The 18835-nt window shown below is 46.4% G+C and overlaps 1 protein-coding gene across 4 annotated transcripts in view; it reads left to right on the top strand.

The window, feature by feature from the left end:
• Positions 1–18835, top strand: part of BIRC6 (baculoviral IAP repeat containing 6) — a 2208279-nt gene that overhangs the window by 1415880 nt on the left and 773564 nt on the right. For all 4 annotated transcript variants that reach the window (XM_078648748.1, XM_078648749.1, XM_078648751.1 and 1 more), the window contains one exon: positions 11102–11664. In XM_078648748.1, coding sequence (XP_078504874.1) covers positions 11102–11664 — 563 coding nt within the window. The remainder of the gene's footprint in view (positions 1–11101; positions 11665–18835) is intronic.

An 18835-nucleotide genomic window follows, 5' to 3' on the forward strand; every position in this document is an offset into this window, starting at 1 on the left:
CACAATGATCCTGGTTGCTCCCACATGTGCAAGACAACCATGGTACACAACATTCCTAGAACTTTCAGTGGTTCCCCACCAAAGACTACGCCTCTCGCCACATCTTTTAACTCAGAAACATGGCGAAATCAGGCACCCAGATCCCAATCAGATTAACCTAGTGATCTGGCTCCTGAAGTCTTAGAGTTCGGGTACCTTAATTTGCCCCCTGATTGCATGAACATTATTAAGGAGGCGAGACGTCCAACTACTAGAGCATGCTATGCAGCTAAATGGTAGAGATTTGTAATTTATTGCAAAAATACCCAAATCAACCCATTAGACGCTTCCATCCAAAACATTATCGGTTACCTGTTGCATCTTCAAAGACGCAATTTGGCATTCTCTACCATAAGACTACATCTTGCTGCTATTGCAGCTTACCTCCAAAACAGACAACACATGTCTTTGTTTAGAGTACCCCCAATCAAAGCTTTTATGGAAGGACTTAAAAGAATAATCCCTCCAAAGCACCCACCTTCACCAGGGTGAAACTTAAATATAGTACTTACCAGACTTATGGGACCTCCGTTTGAACCACTGCATTCATGTGAATTACAATTTCTAACTTGTAAGGTGGCATTTTTAATTGCCATTACCTTTCTCAGGAGAGTAAGTGAGCTACAAGCATTAACCATTCAAGAACCTTTCATGCAAATACATAACAATAAGGTAGTGCTTCGTACTAACCCTAAGTTTCTGCCAAAAGTTGTATCCACTCCATATCAATCAGTCCATAGAATTGCCAGTTTTCTTCCAAAACCCGCAATCAGTGGCTGAGAGAGTTCTACACACGCTAGATGTAAAAAGAGCTCTATATTACATTGACAGAACCAAATCCTTCAGGAAAATAAAGCAACTATTAGTTGCTTTTGCACCACAACATAAAGGGAATCCCATCTCAAAATCAGGAATAGCCAGATGGATAGTCAAATGCATTCAGATATGCTACCACAAAGCTAAACACACTCTAACAATTTCCCCAAAAGCACACTCCACATGTTAAATGGGGGCATCCATGGCTTTCCTAGGAAACATTCCCTTAGAAGAAATATGTAAGGCAGCTACATGGTCTACCATACACACTTTCACTAAACACTACTGTGTAGATGTACAAGCAAAGCAGCAAGCTGCTGTAGGCCAGGCTGTCCTTAAAACTCTTTTCCAAACTGCTGCAGCTGCTACAGGTGACCACCGCTAGAGGAGATACTGCTATACAGTCTATGCACAGATATGAATTCAGCAGCCCACATGCCTCGAACGGAATATGCTACTTACCAGTATGCATCTGTTCTTGGCATGTAGGGCTGCTGACATTCATATTGCCCACCCTCCTCCTCGGTGCCTGTCACAGCTGCAGGACTTTTTCTACATACATTTACATGGACATCTCTTACTTTTTTATACTCCATCTCTGCCACAATGGCGAAAAACAATCTGAGGATGGAGAAGATGCCAATGCGCACTGTAGTCCAGGGGAGGAGTCACCTATCTCGTGATACTTCGAAGACTCTTCCAGGACAACAAAGTGCAATCATCCGGACCCAGCACTAGGCGGCGATCTAAGCACAGATATGAATGTCAGCAGCCCTACATGCCAAGAACAGATGCATACTGGTAAGTAGCATATTATATATATCACCTACTGGCGATAGCCAGTAGGTATATATAGTTAGGACCTAGCTACCATAGGAAATCCGCAACATTCTATTGGGAATAACTTTGGCACCGGTTGAGGAATTTGCGTGTAATTTTCCAAAATGTAGGCCAGCTCCGCTCTGCTTCTTCCCTGGAAGTTTCGGGGGGATTCGTCATGCGGGGGCCGAGAAAAAAGGGGGGTCCCAAACTTTGCAAAATTGTAGGGACTGGCACGCAGTAGTGCCTTTTCTATATTTGGTGAAAATTGCTTCAGTGGTTTTTATCAAAGTTAACTTCAAAAACACATGCATTCTGATTGGCTGCCAATGTCTGTCAACACTCCAAAACAGAAATTGTTGGCAGTCATCTTGTACCTCGGTAGACTGAGGCACAGGAAAGCTGAAAAACAAACGTGTAGAACTCAAAAAGGGGGCAGGGTAGAAGCACCCTGACCCCCTAGGCCTGCTCAAAGGATTCCACAGGGACCCCCAAGGCAAAAAAAAAAAAAATTGTTTTCAAAATTCAAATTCTTTATCCAAGAAGTGTTGGCAGCCATCTTGGGACCAATATACATGATAGCACCTCATTAAAAAGCATTGCAGTTAATAGAAGGTTTAAGGACTTTAGTTACATTATAAATCATTTGTTGATGGTACCATACTCATTTTAGGAATTGTGGTGTGTTCTAAGGTGATTTTACCATGTGAAAAAGCCTTCTGCTGGGATATCATGAATCGTGTTTGAAAGAAAACTATTATCTCATGCTTTTCCCACAGTGGTTTGGAAGGGGATCTATAAACTAAACTGACAGCATATTTCTGTAAATTCACATTATCTTTCTCAGTCATGTGAGAATGAAGTCTGACATTCTCAGTAAAACATGTACATCCAACAAGGACAGAGACTGTCAGTTGATTCCTTTGTGTTCTACTGCAGCTTCCCAGAGTGTAACAACTAGAGCGCTATCAGTCCTACTTATTACAAAGGTATGGCACACCTGAAGCCATCTTGATTGGAATAAAGTGGTAACTCTTAAAACATTTAATTTAAAAAGGAACAAAATGAGGGGGTATATTTTGCCATAGAAAGTATGATTAGTGCTGCAGAAAGAAAAAATTAGGGCACATTTTGAGTGACTTCTCAAATCGTCTTCTATTTCATTAAAAAATTCTGACATGCAGTCTCCCAAGATGGCCACCAGAGACAAAAGAGCCCAAATGTAGCCCAAATATCACCCAGATGTAGCCCAAGTATAGCCCAATGACAGAATGTCCCAGAGTGTTCTAAAGAACAACTAGAGCGCTAACAGTCTTACTTATGACAAAAGTATGGCACACCAGAAGCCATCTTGATTGGAATGAAGTGGTAAGTCTGAAAACATTTAATTTAAAAAGGAACAAAATGAGGGGGTTCATTTTGCCATAGAAAGTATGATTAGTGCTTCAGAAAGAATAATTAGGGCACATTTTGAGTGACTTCTCAAATCCTTTTCTATTTCATTAAAAAATTCTGACATGCTGTCTCCCAAGATGGCCACTGTAGGGGAGTGGGGTCTGCAATCCTATGGTCACCCCAGATTTTTGCTTTTTGCTTCACTGGTTTACGACTTTCCCTGGCTGTGGGCCTGCTAATCAGACCCACAGCCTAGCTGTTCTCTCTAAATTTACAACCATGTACTTTAGGTGCATTTACCAATTGGTACTGGGCCACCTTATCAGTCCCTGTACAGTGTACCTTAGGTATCCAGGGCATAGGTGTACCCAGGGCCTACCAGGGGCTGAAGCATGTATTATGCCACCCCTGGCTGGCCATCTAAAACTGACACAACTGGCTGCATGACAGCTGGGGCAAGGTGGTGTAATCACCCTTTGCTGTAGATATAGTATACCTATATCTAACCCTAAAATGGACACATATCCTCCTATCAGTCACTCCTATGGCAGGCCTTATCAATCCTGAAGGCAGAGTGCTTGGAATTATGTGAGATGGTGCTCTAGCATGAGCTGAGCCTGTCTACAGCTTTCGGAACCAAGTCCTTTAGCTGTTTCCATGATAACGCTATACCATATACTCTAAAGAGCATTATCAACCTTGCGGTTAAATGCTAACTCTGGTATAACATTATCAAAACATGTCGAGTAAGGTGTCATACGAATTGGAATACTACCCCCTCGCCAATTCTGGCGACGGGGGTAGCATTCCACCCTTCTAGAGGGACACGACATGTATGTAGCTGTAAACCCCGGTTAAAGTAAACTCGAGCCTCAGCATCACAAAATGGATGCTACCACCACAGACACAAGTCTGACCTCCTGCTGCTGGGAGTCCTTCCAGCGAGGGAGTCTTGGACAAAGGGTTTCCTGCCTTGGGAGGTGCTAGCATCACCCCAGACAGGATTTTGTGTATTGAGGTAGGGAGGCCTGAAAGGAATGAGACATGCCTGGGGCACACAAGGTGCCCTGTGCATACACCGGTTCAAACCAGTTGCTGGGGCATCCCTGCCCCAGCTCTGGCGGGAAACCGGACAAAGGATAGGGGGTGTAGCCACCCCCCTTCCTGGTCCCACCCAGGGGAGGGACCTAGTCAGTAGTGCAGCCCCCTTTAGGAGAATAAAGGTAGGAGCTGGTCCCATTCCAAATTAGATTATCCTGAACAATTCTACAAGAAAAAACTCTGGACTTCGACGTTCTGCTCCACAGTAGACTGAAGAATCTCCCTTGTGGACAAGGAGTGTCCACCCTGCAACTGCAGGCACCATCAAGCGTCCAGCGGCTTCACTTTGTCGTCTTCCCTCGAGGATCCAGACTTCAGAGCCCGACGAGACCCGGATTCCCAGACCTCTCCGACCTCAACTCACCTCTACAGCAAAGCTGAGACCCGTGGGTTCGACGAGACACGTGGGACCGGCCATCTTGAACGAACCTGCACTTCGCTTCCAGCACGACTCTCGAGGTAAACTCGACCAAGTGCTTTGGGGATTGAGAAGCCCCAGCCCCGAGCAGCCCCTGCACCGGAGATCAGCCCTCCAGCTTCCACGAGATCTGCGTGGGGCCCTTCGGCTTGTTTGCTGCTCGACGCGTTGTCTGGTCACTTGCCGGCTGGCTAGTGGCCTCCTACACAACGTACCTTGAAATCTTCACTGCTGGTCTGGTTGCTCCAAACTGGCCCTTGCTCCCTTCCAAAAGAGGGGCACCCCGGACTCTCCTAGTCCGCACCAGACGCCTTTTCCACTCACCGCGTGGGTTGCCTTTGCCAAGGCCTGTTGACTCCAATGCCGGATCCGACACCGCCGACAGCGAGAGCCTGCGTGGGACAGCTCGTGCCTCCATCCTGGTCGTCGAAGACACCTCCTGGTCCACGTGGCTGCAGAGTCAAGCGTCCACTCTTCACCTGATCGCGACGACAGCATCTGGTTCCTTCCTGGTTCCACACCTGTCACTGGCTAGTGACTTTGAACACTTTCCCCTCTGCTTTCAGGTCCTCTTCTTCACCGATCCACCCTTGGATCGCACCAGACATCTTCCTCCTGGTCGCCTGCAGCATCTTTTCTTTCAGGCTCCATTGACTTCAACGCGAGAACCCGACACACTTTGGCACCTATGCACCCGCAGCCCGTGGGTGAGGTAACGAGAGCATTTCAGTGCTCAAGGGTAGTTTAACTGTCCTAGTGTCTAGTTCCACAGTCGTTTTTGTCCTAGCTAGTCCGGATTGTCCGTACTCACCTTTAACTTGAACTGTATTGTTCATAGACGTTGTTACGCATCTCGCGTGTGAGTTCACACTCTGCGCACGCGTTCCGTGGGCCTCCTATTACTTACCTAGAGTTAGTGTAGCGTGGTCCCATCGATCCTACAGCCTCTGGACACCTCCATTCCTTCTATCGACTTCCACATTCCACTTACTTAGTATATGGTTTGTCGTGCCCCTAGGGCACCATTGTAATTTTGTGCAACTTGTCGTATTTTTCGTAAGAGATTGTCATGTGCTTAGCCCTCTGACCTCATAAAGAGTTCAGAGGTGTTGTTATAAATAAATATACTGTTTATTTTCATAACAACCTGTGTGGTGTCCTTTCATCTGGTATTCAAGGGGTTATATTGTGGTAAAACAGCTGGCTTCACATGCCAAAAGAGTTTAGCCTAAGACTGCTTTGTCCATGCTACCATTAGGATAGCTGGTCTATAAGGTTGACTTACAACCAATCACCATAAGGGTTGTTTGGACTGATACAAGGTGATCACTAGCACTAGTGAGCATCATATATCAGGCCAACTTCTCACAGCCACCAGAGACAAAAGAGCCCAAATGTAGCCCAAATAGCACCCAGATGTAGCCCAAGTATAGCCCAATGACAGAATATCCCATAGTGTTCTAAAGAACAACTAGAGCGCTAAAAGTCTTACTTATGACAAAAGTATGGCACACCAGATGCCATCTTGATTGGAATGAAGTGGTAAGTCTGAAAACATTTAATTTAAAAAGGAACAAAATGAGGGGGTTCATTTTGCCATAGAAAGTATGATTAGTGCTTCAGAAAGAAAAATGAGGGTACATTTTGAGTGACTTCTCAAATCCTCTTCTATTTCATTAAAAATATTCTGACATGCAGACTGAAACATGCACTTTGAATACCAGCAGCAGACTTCCCTGGTGAGCAGTAGCTTTACTACAGTGATATAATGAGCAACTAGAGTGCTAACATTCAGAATTTATGGCAAATGTGTGACACATCTGAATGCCTTCTTGATGGAACCAAAGTAAAGAAGCATTGAAAATGCAATAGATCTCGCCCTCGTTTAAGTTAAAGCCATTCTGTTTGTAATGAGGTGGCTTTTTAGCTTTGCTTTTAATAGTGTTTTTCAAACTTTAATGTAAATACAATGCATATGTATGCATATATGTATGCATGCATTTATATTTGTATTTATATAGATATGCAGATTATATATGTTTATATATGTGTGTATATATATATACACACATACATATATATATATGCATATATATATATGTGTATATGTGTGCGTGTAGATAGACCGAGGCACAAGAAAGCAGAAAAACAAACGTGAAGAACACAAAAAGGGGGCAGGGTAGATACACCCTGACCCCCTAGGCCTACCCAGGTAGTCCCACAAGGACAAAAAAGGCCCACATTTCTTTCTTTTTTTTTTAAACCTGGTCTGTTTTTTTAAAAATTACCCCCCGGGAGGACCAAATCGCGGCGGCATAGTGATAAAGAAGTGTGGGGGGGTCCACAATCCCCCCCACACTGCCCCGGGGACTGCCGCCCCCGGGGCAAAGCAACGCAGCCCCTTGGCGCATACTGGAGGCTCCTGATGGGCTACTTGGCCCCCAGGGACCCCCAGTATGCAAGGGAAATTAGTTCCTATTCTGCAAACACGCCAGGGGTTGCGCTGCAGAGAGGTGTAAAAAAGGGTGTGGCCTGATTGCGCCAGGGGGCTGCATTGCAGAGAGGTGTAAAAAAGGGTCTGGCCTCATTACACCTCTCTGTAATGCAGCTCCCTGGCTTATACTGGAGGCTCCTGGTGGGCTAGTTGCTCCCCAGGGACTCCCAGTATGCAAGGGGAATTAGTTCCTCCTCTGCAAACGCGCCAGGGGTTGCGCTGCAGAACGTTGTAAAAAGGGGGCGTGCCCTCTGAACACCTGCCTGCAAAAATGTAGTAAATCAGTATAAAAAAAATAACAAAAAAATTGTCATTTAAACCACCTTTAAAATTCAATTAAAAAAACATAGGTTTCAGGCCTTATATAGTTAGGAATTAGCATTTAAAAACCTTGCAAATTCACTGAAAAAACCATAGGTTTCAGGCCTTATATAGTTAGGAATTAGCATTTAAAAAACCTTGCAAATTCACTGAAAAAACCATAGGTTTCAGGCTTTATATAGTTAGGAATTAGCTTTTAAAAAACCTTTGAAATTCACTCAAAAACCTATAAGTTTTTGGGGTGTTATAGTTAGCTGGACATTTCACTCATACAAAACCATTGAAATTGCTCCTATATAGTTAGTTGTACTAACTATATTTCGCGCACCCGCAATCCACTGCTGATGATGTCACATATTAGATCATTCATGACATGGTCAGTGACATCACTGATGACATCTCAAATGACATCACTGATGTCATCACTGATGACATCATCCACGTGACAATCACATACACCTTTTCATACACTATTAAAAATGTTCATCACTCTTTGTAAAATACAGAGTATCATATTTGAATCCATTGTCACAGCAATACAAGTATCTAAAAATCCACTCAGTGATTCATAGATGTATACACACATCTAATCACTTACCTGTAGATTCACTCATACATGCTGTCAATGAACAATAGAACACTATCAAAAATACTTATACACCTATATCGACAGCACACATCCTATTCACATATGAAGTCATCCTACTCACTTATGCTAACAATGGATCATACTTACATATTTACTTAGCAAAACACTTATACAAACACCACTTCATCTATTCATTTAGATAGTAAGTCATACTTAGTGAATTATAAAATCATTACAAGTATACAGTTATCCATATAGTCACTCACACAATCATTGAGTCTTATGTATACTTATTGATATACAACAACTGACACATACACTGCCTTTTATTTTTCTAGTTCGTTGGACATGTACTATTGAGAAATATATTTGCTCATCACCAAACCCATAAAGGGCTTCACTCACCCAAACTGTTAGAACATGTAGTTTTAACTTCATATATCTACTGAATCAAGTATTCACACATCTTTGGACAGTCACACACCCCCCACCGAACCACACACACTTTCACACTCCCATACAAATACTCAGTTAACTAATCAATAACTAATATAGACTTTCACATAGCTAGTAACCAACTGTAGAATCAGTTTACACAACAACTGACAAAGTGATACAGATATTCACACAGTGTAGTCACTATCCACTATATTTAGTGAGACATTATAAATTGGTCAAGTAAACAGTCAATTACACTTCTACTAAATCCTCCATCCAAATATTTATTTATATATATCCACTCATTCTTCAATGCAAATTGCTATATATATATATATAATGCATATTTAAATAACGAAGCAAACCACATTCACTGGATGATGTCATCAGTGATGTCATTTGAGATGTCATCAGTGATGTCACTGACCATGTCATGAATGATCTTATATGTGACATCATCAGCAGTAGCTTGCGGGTGCGCGAAATATAGTTAGTACAACTAACTATAAAGGGGCAATTTCAATGGTTTTGTATGAGTGAAATGTCCAGCTAACTATAACACCCCTAAAACCTACAGTTTTCTGAGTGAATTTCAAAGGCTTTTTAAAAGCTAATTCCTAACTATATAAGGCCTGAAACCTATGTTTTTTTCAGTTAATTTATATATATATATATATATATATATATATACACACACACACATGTATATAAGGGATTTTCTAGAGGTCCTTGTACATCTCTAGTTCTTTTTTCTATGGAAGGACTGCCTCTATGTTAATAGGGGCTAATGTTGTCATTGACTTCTCTTTTATATGAACATTTATTTTCTCTATGAAGGATGGATTTTCTATCTGTTGTTCACAGAGCACTCCCAACCTCATTTGGTTTGCAGTTGTTGTTCATTGTCCAGCTGTTCTCGGTTTTACAGGTTTGAACATGCCGTTAGGACTTTAATATATAACCAAATGCAGATGGATAAAGTTTTACTGTCTTGTTTAATATCTTCCCTGTGCTTTTATTTTCTTATAGTTTTTTTGTTACTGTGGTTCTGTCCACAATTATTGTGAGGTGAGAACTGCGACATCAGTTTTGTTGTACTGACATGGGTCTGTTATTCCCATGGTTTAAGTATCTTGCACTTTTATTTACCTATGGCCCCTTTATGTAGGCTTTACTTGGTAGGGTATGTTACTACTCACCTACATTATTATACATTTCCAGTGTTTTTGCTTGTTCTGGAGCAGGTTGGTCTTGCTCGGAGACTTCTCATGGGCTCGGTTCGCAGACCCTCCTCTTGGGATGGTAAGGCTTTGGCTTTTGATTCTAAAGTAAGTAAATGGGGGCTAGATGTCTCCATTAGATGAACAAGTTACTTATCTTTGGTAATGCGTTATCTGGTAGAGGCTGGATCTAGCCGCAGATTCCTTAACAACCCTCCCTGTTCTGCGAACTGAGGCCTTTTCCGTCTCAATTAATTGTTTTGGTCTTTCACATCGTGAAAAAAAGAAAGGGAGATTCCAGAGATTATTGGATATACAAGTTTTCTTTCATATCAAGTTTGTTTGGATATTCATATACTGACTTTTGGTTAGGAATTCTGTAATTATTTGACACATACGTGTCTTTTGTTTTAGTACACTGTTCAATTGACTGTTTCTATATGGGCTCTACGTTTCAAGTGTGGAAAAGAGTCACGAAAGAAACTGACATCATCATTCCGATGATGGAGTTATATGGACTCTGTTAACTTCACATCCGGAGGACAACGTCGATAGAGAGTTGCGCGACCCTCTCTACCAGTAAAAAGGAGGGGAAAAAAATCTGGTTCCAGTCTTGCGCCATGGGAGAATTCTAAAGTAAAGAATCTGCAGCTAGATTTTGTCTCCACAAGATAATGCGTTACTGAATGTAAGTAACTTGTTTGTTAGGTACTGTAGTTGGTAAAAAAAAAAATAGAGAGAAATGATTTTAGTTGTTTAGTTAAGGGAATCCAATTCTCCTTTTTTACATGAAATTCTAAGGACCACAACCTCCCCTCACCCCAAGTATAGTGATAACATCTTGGGATTTCAGTTACTTAATGCATTGTGTACAGGAAATGTAAACACATTTCCAAAGAGAATGTCTTTAAGCTCTTAAATTTCAACATAAATATCTGATATGATTTGAGTTGATCTAATGGCAACAACTAAGGGCTTGTTCGGTGCTATATTGAATAGTATGGTGGATAATGCACAATATTGTTTGGCACCTCTTTGCAAATTAAGAGTTCTGGTTATCAATACACATGTTTACCAAACATTTGTTTCATCTCATATTGATTTGATTAATAGAATTTGTATTAATGGTTAACTTATGCAATACCTCAATTAGGAACGACCAAACTGTTATCAAATGCATTTTCTGCATCAAAACTTGAAAGAATATGGTGGATAAGTTCTGTTTTCGTGAACTGTATCACATCCTTTATTTACCTCATGTTATTACTGCCAGAATTACTTTTGATGAAAACCTCCTTGATATTGATAGGATGCACAAGCTATAACTAGTATATAGTACTGTATGATAAAAAAATATGCTTGAATTATTGTGTGGAATGACGAGAACACAGAATATATAAGTACTCTTGACACCAATACAGATTTATTTTTGTTCCTTCTCATGCATACAGGGGTGCATTTCAAACAGGCCAAGGACCATTGGATGCCCAAGTAAAGCTTTTGGAATTTACACTGGAGCAGAATTTTGAGGTGGTTTCTGTCAGCACCATCTCTGCCGTGGTAGAGTCCATCACATTTCTTGTGCATCATTACATTACATGTTCTGACAAAGTGGTTTCTCGCAGTGGATCTGATGGCTCAGTGGGTGCCAGAGCTTGTTTTGGAGGGCTTTTTGCCAATATCATTCGTCCTGGTGATGCCAAAGCAGCTTGTGGAGAAATGACACGGGATCAGCTAATGTTTGATTTGTTAAAGTTGGTAAACATTTTAGTGCAGTTGCCACTTTCCAGCAACAGGGAATTCAGTGCACGAGTGCCAGTTGCAAGCAGCACAACAGACAGCGTTTCAGATGAGGAGAAGGTTTCTGGGAGCAAGGATTCAAGTAGCAGCATTTCAGCAACTCAAGGTGCATCTGTGTTTGTGGCAGATTTGGTTCTGGCCAACCAGCAAATAATGAGTCAGATTTTATCTGCCCTCGGACAATGTAAAAGCAGTGCAATGGCCATGATAATTGGTGAGTATTTGGTAATGTAAAGGTACAGTTGCCTTTTAAGCCATGCAAGGCAAAATTTTATATTGTGTGCTTATACAGGCAATCTAACACTCCCAGCACATTACTTATAAAAACCAACTCCAAAGACTAAGCATCTGTCATCAGTCTCTAAATTGTTCTCATTGGACCTTGTAATATTTGCAGTGCTTCTACGTTTGTATAACTTAATTGGGGTTTCTGTTGAAAGGAGATTGAGGAGAATGACCCTTTAAACAATCCCTCCTCTCTTCAACTAGATACCACTCTCCTTAGACTATTAGCCAGTTTTTAAATAAATTTCCTCTTAATGATCTTGAACGTCTTCCGTAGCTCCTGCACATTGGACCTGCAATTAGAATTGATTTCTGTCACTAAGTATTAGCTAGCTTGTTAGCCTCTTAATTTTTCTATTCCCTGTTGCAAGGCTGTTTTTGATCCTCATATAGACATATGCCTATTTGCATACTGAGCTGGAAAGATCCTCTGTTCATCTTCCCTATTTTAGTGTTCTCTCTAAATGACTGGTTAACAATGTGCAAGGTTTTATGGCTTATCAATTTTCGGTCATTGGGGAGAGAAAATCTGCATCAAGAGGGTAGCCTAAATTATTGAACATGGCATCTCATTTGATTGTCTTTTATTGTACCCATCGTGAACAGCACAATTGTCTCTTGTAGCAGCTGATAAAAATCCTAAGTATTTATTTGTCTTCCTTAAGTATTCAATGCTTGGGAAGAGGATGTAACCTAATGGCTAGGGCTGTCAATCTCAAATCTGGGGAACCATGTTCGAGTATTTGCAATGACGCTCAACATCCTGTGATTCTGGGCAAATCACTTAATCTCCCCATGCCTAACTAAAATGAATGTGTCCTTGTGTAACGCAACTGATGCTCGTGTAAAGCTCTGATACCTTTGGGTCAAGTTTGCGCTTTATAAAACTACAAAAAAAAAAATGCTTAAATACAACATTATCTGATACACGTCTAGCTGCAGATTCCTTACCTTTGAATTTCCCAGGCATCAGACTCGATCTGGAAACTTTTGCGTGAGCAGTACCCCTGCGTGCCGTCAGGGGGCTCCGTTCGATCCTATGTGATGTTGCCGGCGAAATTGGCGTTGGTTGTGACGTCACGGTTATAGGAAGCTGACTCTGTATATATTATGCCAAAGTATGGTATAGTGTGCACAGAGTCCAGTGGCTCCCTAGAGGCTTTACTGAGGCTAAAAAAGATAATACTAATGCTCTCTTTTGTGGTAGTGTGGGCGAGCAGTTAGGCTTATCAGTGGGCTGTGTTGTACACACATAGGCAAGAAATTTACACACACTCAATTTCTAAATCTGAGACCAATTGTTTGTAAAAGTATTACTTTTTGTATATTTATTTTATAGAACCAAAGATACTTTGTTGCAGTAAAATTTGTTCTGCAATATCATAGTTTTTCAATATCAAAAGTGTACACTTGGTGCATTTTTCAATCAGTACAGTGTCATCCTATTGGAGGAAACACAATCAGCAATTTGCAGGTAAGTAACTATTTACAGTATTATGCTTTTGGGTGAAGAATCAGTACCAGGCAAGGTTCATGTAAGTAACAAAACTGCACCACCAGCGGCACTGGGGCGGCCAGGGTGAAGTGGTAAAACTCGGGATCCAGTGCCAATGTTATCCAATGGAGAAAGGGGGCATTCAAAGTGGTACTACTTGAATGAAAGTAGCACGGTTTTGGAACCCAGTCTTTGAGGGTTCAGGTAAGCACAGGGGCAGCCACAAGGCAGCCCGAAACTTACACTCTCAGCAGCATGGGGCGACTGGGTGCCGAGTGCCAACAGAACGTCAGGCTCCCCGTGCAAACTAATGGGGAATCTTGAACTTGGAAAAAGGCTGCAGGCCAGGAGGCTGATCAATAGAAACATACATCTGCACAAATAAGATTGGATGAGCTGGGTCATCACAACACCTTCTGTAGATCTCTCCAGGACCAGGGGCTACGGGTGCAGGGTTGTTCTTTGGCATTGGAAGTCAGCTTACCAAATGCGGTTGGGGTAGGGGGTCGTCATGCAGATGCTGCAAGCGTCAACATGGAGTCCGGCAGGGTTCAGCCCACGAGGACTCTTGCTCAGGTTCAATATGGAACTTTTCTGGACCAGTGAGTCTCTTGGACTCAGGCTGTGGACATCTGGTGCAGAGATGGTTGACTTTGCGGTTCCACAGACAGAGCTTAGTCTTGAAACGGGTCTGATGTCCACAGAAGATCAGAAGTCTTTGTTGAAGACAGTCCTCCCAGGGCTTTGGAGATCGCTGGTCTACGGGACGAATCATGCAGACAGACTGGCGGGGCTGGGACCACGGCAGTCGCTGGAGCTCCTTGTCCTTTGGGGATTGGCTCTTCTTTGTCCTCTGCTTTGTAGATTGTCGATAATCTGAGGATTAAGGTTTCTCGGGTATGCCTAAATCGTCCTTTCCCTGTTGGCTGTTCCAACCTTGTGGATTTTGTCGCGCTCGCCAGTGTTGCGCTATGCCCCTTCTCCTAGCTAGAGGAAGGATTGGAGAGTTTATGGAACCTTGTTTTCCTCAAGCCTGGATTTCGAGAGTGCCGCCTTGTGGTCATGTGCCTTTGTTGCCCCTCCCATGCAAGGGTTCAAGTCCCACCACTAGCAGAAAAGTGTCGGAGGGTTGTCTTTCCAACCTCCTTGTGGTACAGGCCTCCCCAAGCCAGGGGCTTACATTCCTCTGATATTGGGGAATATCTGGGATGCCCTAGGTATTTATCATCCGCACTGCAGTGGACGCCCAGCAGGGTCAGTCTGGTTGGTATTTGATTGTAGAACAACATCGTTTTTCCTGTTTTTGTTCCCCCCCCACTCCACAGCTATTCTGTGACTCGCAGTCGTTGCATGACCTGTTGCCCTTGCCTCTTGGCAGTTGTAGGTGTACTCTCCTTGCCTCACGGCTGTTGAGCGTTCCTTGTATGAGCATATGTTCAATTTGTATTTTGTATTCCATGGTTGCCCGTCTGATGGGGATTGCTTCCTCATCTTTCTTGTGGGAGTCTTTCTTCCACCTATTCCATTTGGTGAGTGGGGACTACTCCGTCATATCCTCTTGCTGTCTAGGTCTAATTATTGATACGCGCATCTGAAAGAAACAGGTTAGTATTAGATTCCTTACCTTGGAATATCCCCAGGCGTCAGACTGGATCTGGAAACTTTTGCGTAGCAGTACCCTTGCGGGTCGGTAGGCGTCGTCTGCGACTCTGCCTCAGTCGACGGCGCCGGGATGACATCGCAGGAGTGCTTAGACGACGCCCTCGCGCGCTGACGTCAGTTCCTATTTTTTCCACGCCAGCAAGCGCCGATCCGGAAAAAGCGGTACCCTTAGTCAATTTTTGACTAAACTTTTTCGATCATTTTTTATCTTTTCTTCAAAGTCGAACGACTCCGACGGTGCCGGTAGGGATGCCCGGGTTCAAGCCCTGCATCGACTGCAGCCGACTAATGTCGGTTACCGACCCCCATCGCCGGTGTCTTCATTGCCTGTGGCCCGACCACGATGACAGGTCGTGCCCCGACTGCCGGGCCTTGACATTGAAGGCTAGACGGGAGCGGTCCCGCAAGCGCCTCGAGCTCCGTCAGTCGACCCCGCGCCGTTCGAGGTCCCGGTCCAAGAGGAGGTCGAGGGACCGGTCGCGGGGCCGGAGTCATCACGGCTCGGAGAGTCGACACCACTCCTCGAGCTCCAAGTCCTCAGGTAAGAGGCACAAGAAGTCGAAGAAGCGACATCGCTCTTCCGACTCCCCCCAACGCTCGCGCGACGCGGCCGGGGGTTCGGGCGACACCGCCCACGGAGCCGCGGGCGTCGCGGCCTGCTCCATACCCGCCGGTCCTTGGGCAGAACGCGACGCCGGAGGAGATTGACGCCTACCTTACGCTAATGAGGTCGCTCACTCCTCCGTCGGGTTTCGCGGCGCCTTCGGGCCAAGCGGCCCCGACTGGGAGCCCAAGCGGGCCGTGTGCTCCGGCCCCGGCCCAGTCCGGCGCCGACTTGGCTCCCGACGCCGCAGGGCCCCACTGAATCCGGTTCCTGATCCGGGTCGTCGCCGGTCGACCTTACGACCTCGCCGGCGCCGGCCCCTAGGGTGTCGCCTCCGGCGCCGTCCACAGACGATGTCGTCCCTGGTCCCCCCCTCGACCCGGTTCCGACGCCGCATTCGACGGCGAGAGAAGAATTTTTCTTCCATGATCCGGCCCCATCATTTTACCCTGAGTACCAGGGGATGGGTGGCGAGGCGGATTAGGAGGGGTCTGAGGACCCTCTGGCACGTGAGTGCCAGTCTTTTCAGGACTGGACAGGTGAGCTAGGGGATGCCAGTGGTTTGGAAACTTCGCCAGACACTGGCTTTGTCTCCCCTCCTATTGTGGCTTCGGAGGAGGGAGCTGCCTATAGTGTGGTGTTGACGCGGGCGGCCAAGGCCTTATCCCTTGAACTCCCCGTCGCGGCCGTGAGGACTAACCTCCTCACTGAGGCCCTTAAACCGCAAGCTAGCTCTTCGGAGCCTCTGTTGCCGTTTAATGAGGCCTTGTCTGACGTTCTTCTGGGCACCTGGTCCAGGCCCGCTACAGGTCCCCCTGTAGATAGGAACGTGGCCAGACGCCACCGCCCGGCTCCGGGCGACCCTTGCTTCCTGTCCACCCACGCCACTCCCGAGAGCCTGGTCATACAGGCCTCTAACTCCCAGACTGCATTCCCGACGGCTCCCCCGATCGGGAATCCAAGAGGTACGAACAGTATGGTAAGAAGATGTTCTCCTCACTGAGTTTGGGGTTGCGGTCGGTTAACACCGCGTGCCTCTTGGGCCGTTACACCCACTCTCTGTGGGACATGGTCGTGGACATGCTGCCACAATGTCCGGAGGAGATCCGGACTAAACTTGCCCAAGCCCTTGCGGAGGGTCGAGATGCGGCACGGTATTCTATCAAGGGTGGGCTGGATACCACAGACTCACTGGGCAGAGTGATGGCAACGACGGTGGCGATTCGTCGCCACGCCTGGCTACGGTCCGCCAACTTTTCGGCTGATGTCCAAAACACCCTTATTGACATGCCGTTTGATGGCAGTCGCCTTTTTGGTGACAAGGCAGACAGTGCGCTTGAGCTCTTTAAGGACTCCAGGGCTACGGCCAAGTCCTTGGGCCTATCGGCCCGCGCCAGCAAACTGCTGCCTTTCGCTCCTTTCGTGGCCAAGGAAGGGGCGCCCCCACACGTCCTGCCAGCCACGGGCCGCAGACTAACATCCAGCGCTGTGGCGGACGTGGTAACCATCGTGGTGGTGCCCGGGGACAACGGCGAGGCCAGTCCACATCCACCCCCGCAGCATCCGCCTCAAAGCCCTCCTAGTCCGAGCTTTCAGGCCCACGTGACGCCAGTGGGGGGCAGGGTTCGCCATCACCTCGGACAGGTGGGTGCTGCAAATCGTCCAAAAGGGCTACTCCCTCCCCTTCGAGGCGACCCCTCCAGCCATGCCACCGCAGTACCACCGCCTGTCGGGGGATCACTTGAATCTTCTGCGAGAAGAAGTTACGGCCCTTTTGGCCAAGGGGGCCATCGAGCGCGTTCCTGGGCCAGAAGTAGGGTGTGGTTGTTACTCCCACTACTTTCTGGTTCCCAAGAAGGGCAAAGGCGGCCTACGCCCTCTCTTGGATCTGCAGAACGTCAACGGCTTCCTACGGAAGGAGAGGTTCAAGATGCTGACAATGGCTCAGGTCTTGGCTGCCCTGGACCCGGGAGACTGGATGGCATCGTTGGGCTTGCAGGACGCGTATTACCACATCCCCGTCCTACCGGCAGTTCCCGGTAGGCCACGAGCACTTTCAGTTTATCATGCTCCCCTTCGGCCTTACCAGCGCCCCACGGGTGTGCACGAAAGTGATGGCGGTGGTCGCAGCTCATCTGCGCAGATCAGGGGTCTGTCGTCTCCTATCTCGACGACTGGTTGTTGAAGGCGTGCTCGCCCTAGACCGTCGTCTCCCACCTCCAGACTACGGCCGACCTGCACTCGCTGGGGTTCTCCGTCAACGTGCCAAAGTCACACCTGTGCCCCTCTCAGAAGATCCTTTTCATCGGAGTGGTTCTGGACTCGGCGCAGTTTCGGGTTTATCCCCCCGAACAGCGGGTTCGGGATATTCAGGCTCTGATTACGATCTTTCAGCCTTTATCCCGAGTTTCGGTCACATTGATGCTGCGGCTCCTGGGGCTGATGGGCTCCTGCATCCTTCTGGTGCATCCGCCAGGTGGTGGATGCGGGCCCTGCAGTGGGACCTGAAGTTTCGGTGGGCACAGCATCATGGCAACCTGTCCGACCACGTCCTGATCTTGGAGGGCACTGCGAGTCAGTTGCAGTGGTGGTTCACGGGCGGCGATTGGGTCAGTGGCAGATCCCTCTCCCTACCCCAACCGGAGCGCGTAGTAGTGACTGATGCGTCCCTCCTGGGATGGGGGGCCACATGGGAGAGGCGGTGATCAGAGGCCTCTGGTCTCCAGCGGAGTCCCGGCTCCATATCAACCTTCGGGAGCCGTGGGCGATCCGACTTGCACTGAAGGCATTCCTTCCCTCTGTCCAGGGAAGTGTAGTGCAGGTGTTCACAGACAACACCACAGCCATGTGGTACTGCAACAAACAGGGCGGGGTGGGGTCGTGGACCCTTTGTCAGGAGGCTCTGTGCCTCTGGCAATGGCTGGAACAGCAGGGCGTCACCCTGGTGGTTCAACACCTGGCAGGTTCCCTGAACACCAGGGCGGTCGAACTCAGCCGCTGGTGCATGATGGATCACGAATGGCGTCTGAACTCGGATGTGGCGCATGGTCTCTTTCAGCAGTGGGAGAGCCTTTGTTAGATCTATTCGCCACCGAAGATAACGCGCAATGTCATCAGTTCTGCGCGTTGGAAATTCCAAGGTGGTGCTCGCTCGGTGACCCTTTTCGTCGCGAGCGGTCTGTTGTATGCCTTTCCACCTATACCACTTCTGCCCAGAGTGCTGAAGAAGATCAAGCGAGACCGGGCCCAAGTCATCCTTGTGGCTCCGGACTGGGCACGAAGATACTGGTATCCCGAGCTACTGAGTATGTCAGTCGATCCCCCGATTCGCCTACCTCT

Source organism: Lissotriton helveticus, chromosome 6 (genome assembly GCF_964261635.1).
Source record: "Lissotriton helveticus chromosome 6, aLisHel1.1, whole genome shotgun sequence".
Taxonomy (NCBI): Eukaryota; Metazoa; Chordata; class Amphibia; order Caudata; family Salamandridae; genus Lissotriton; species Lissotriton helveticus.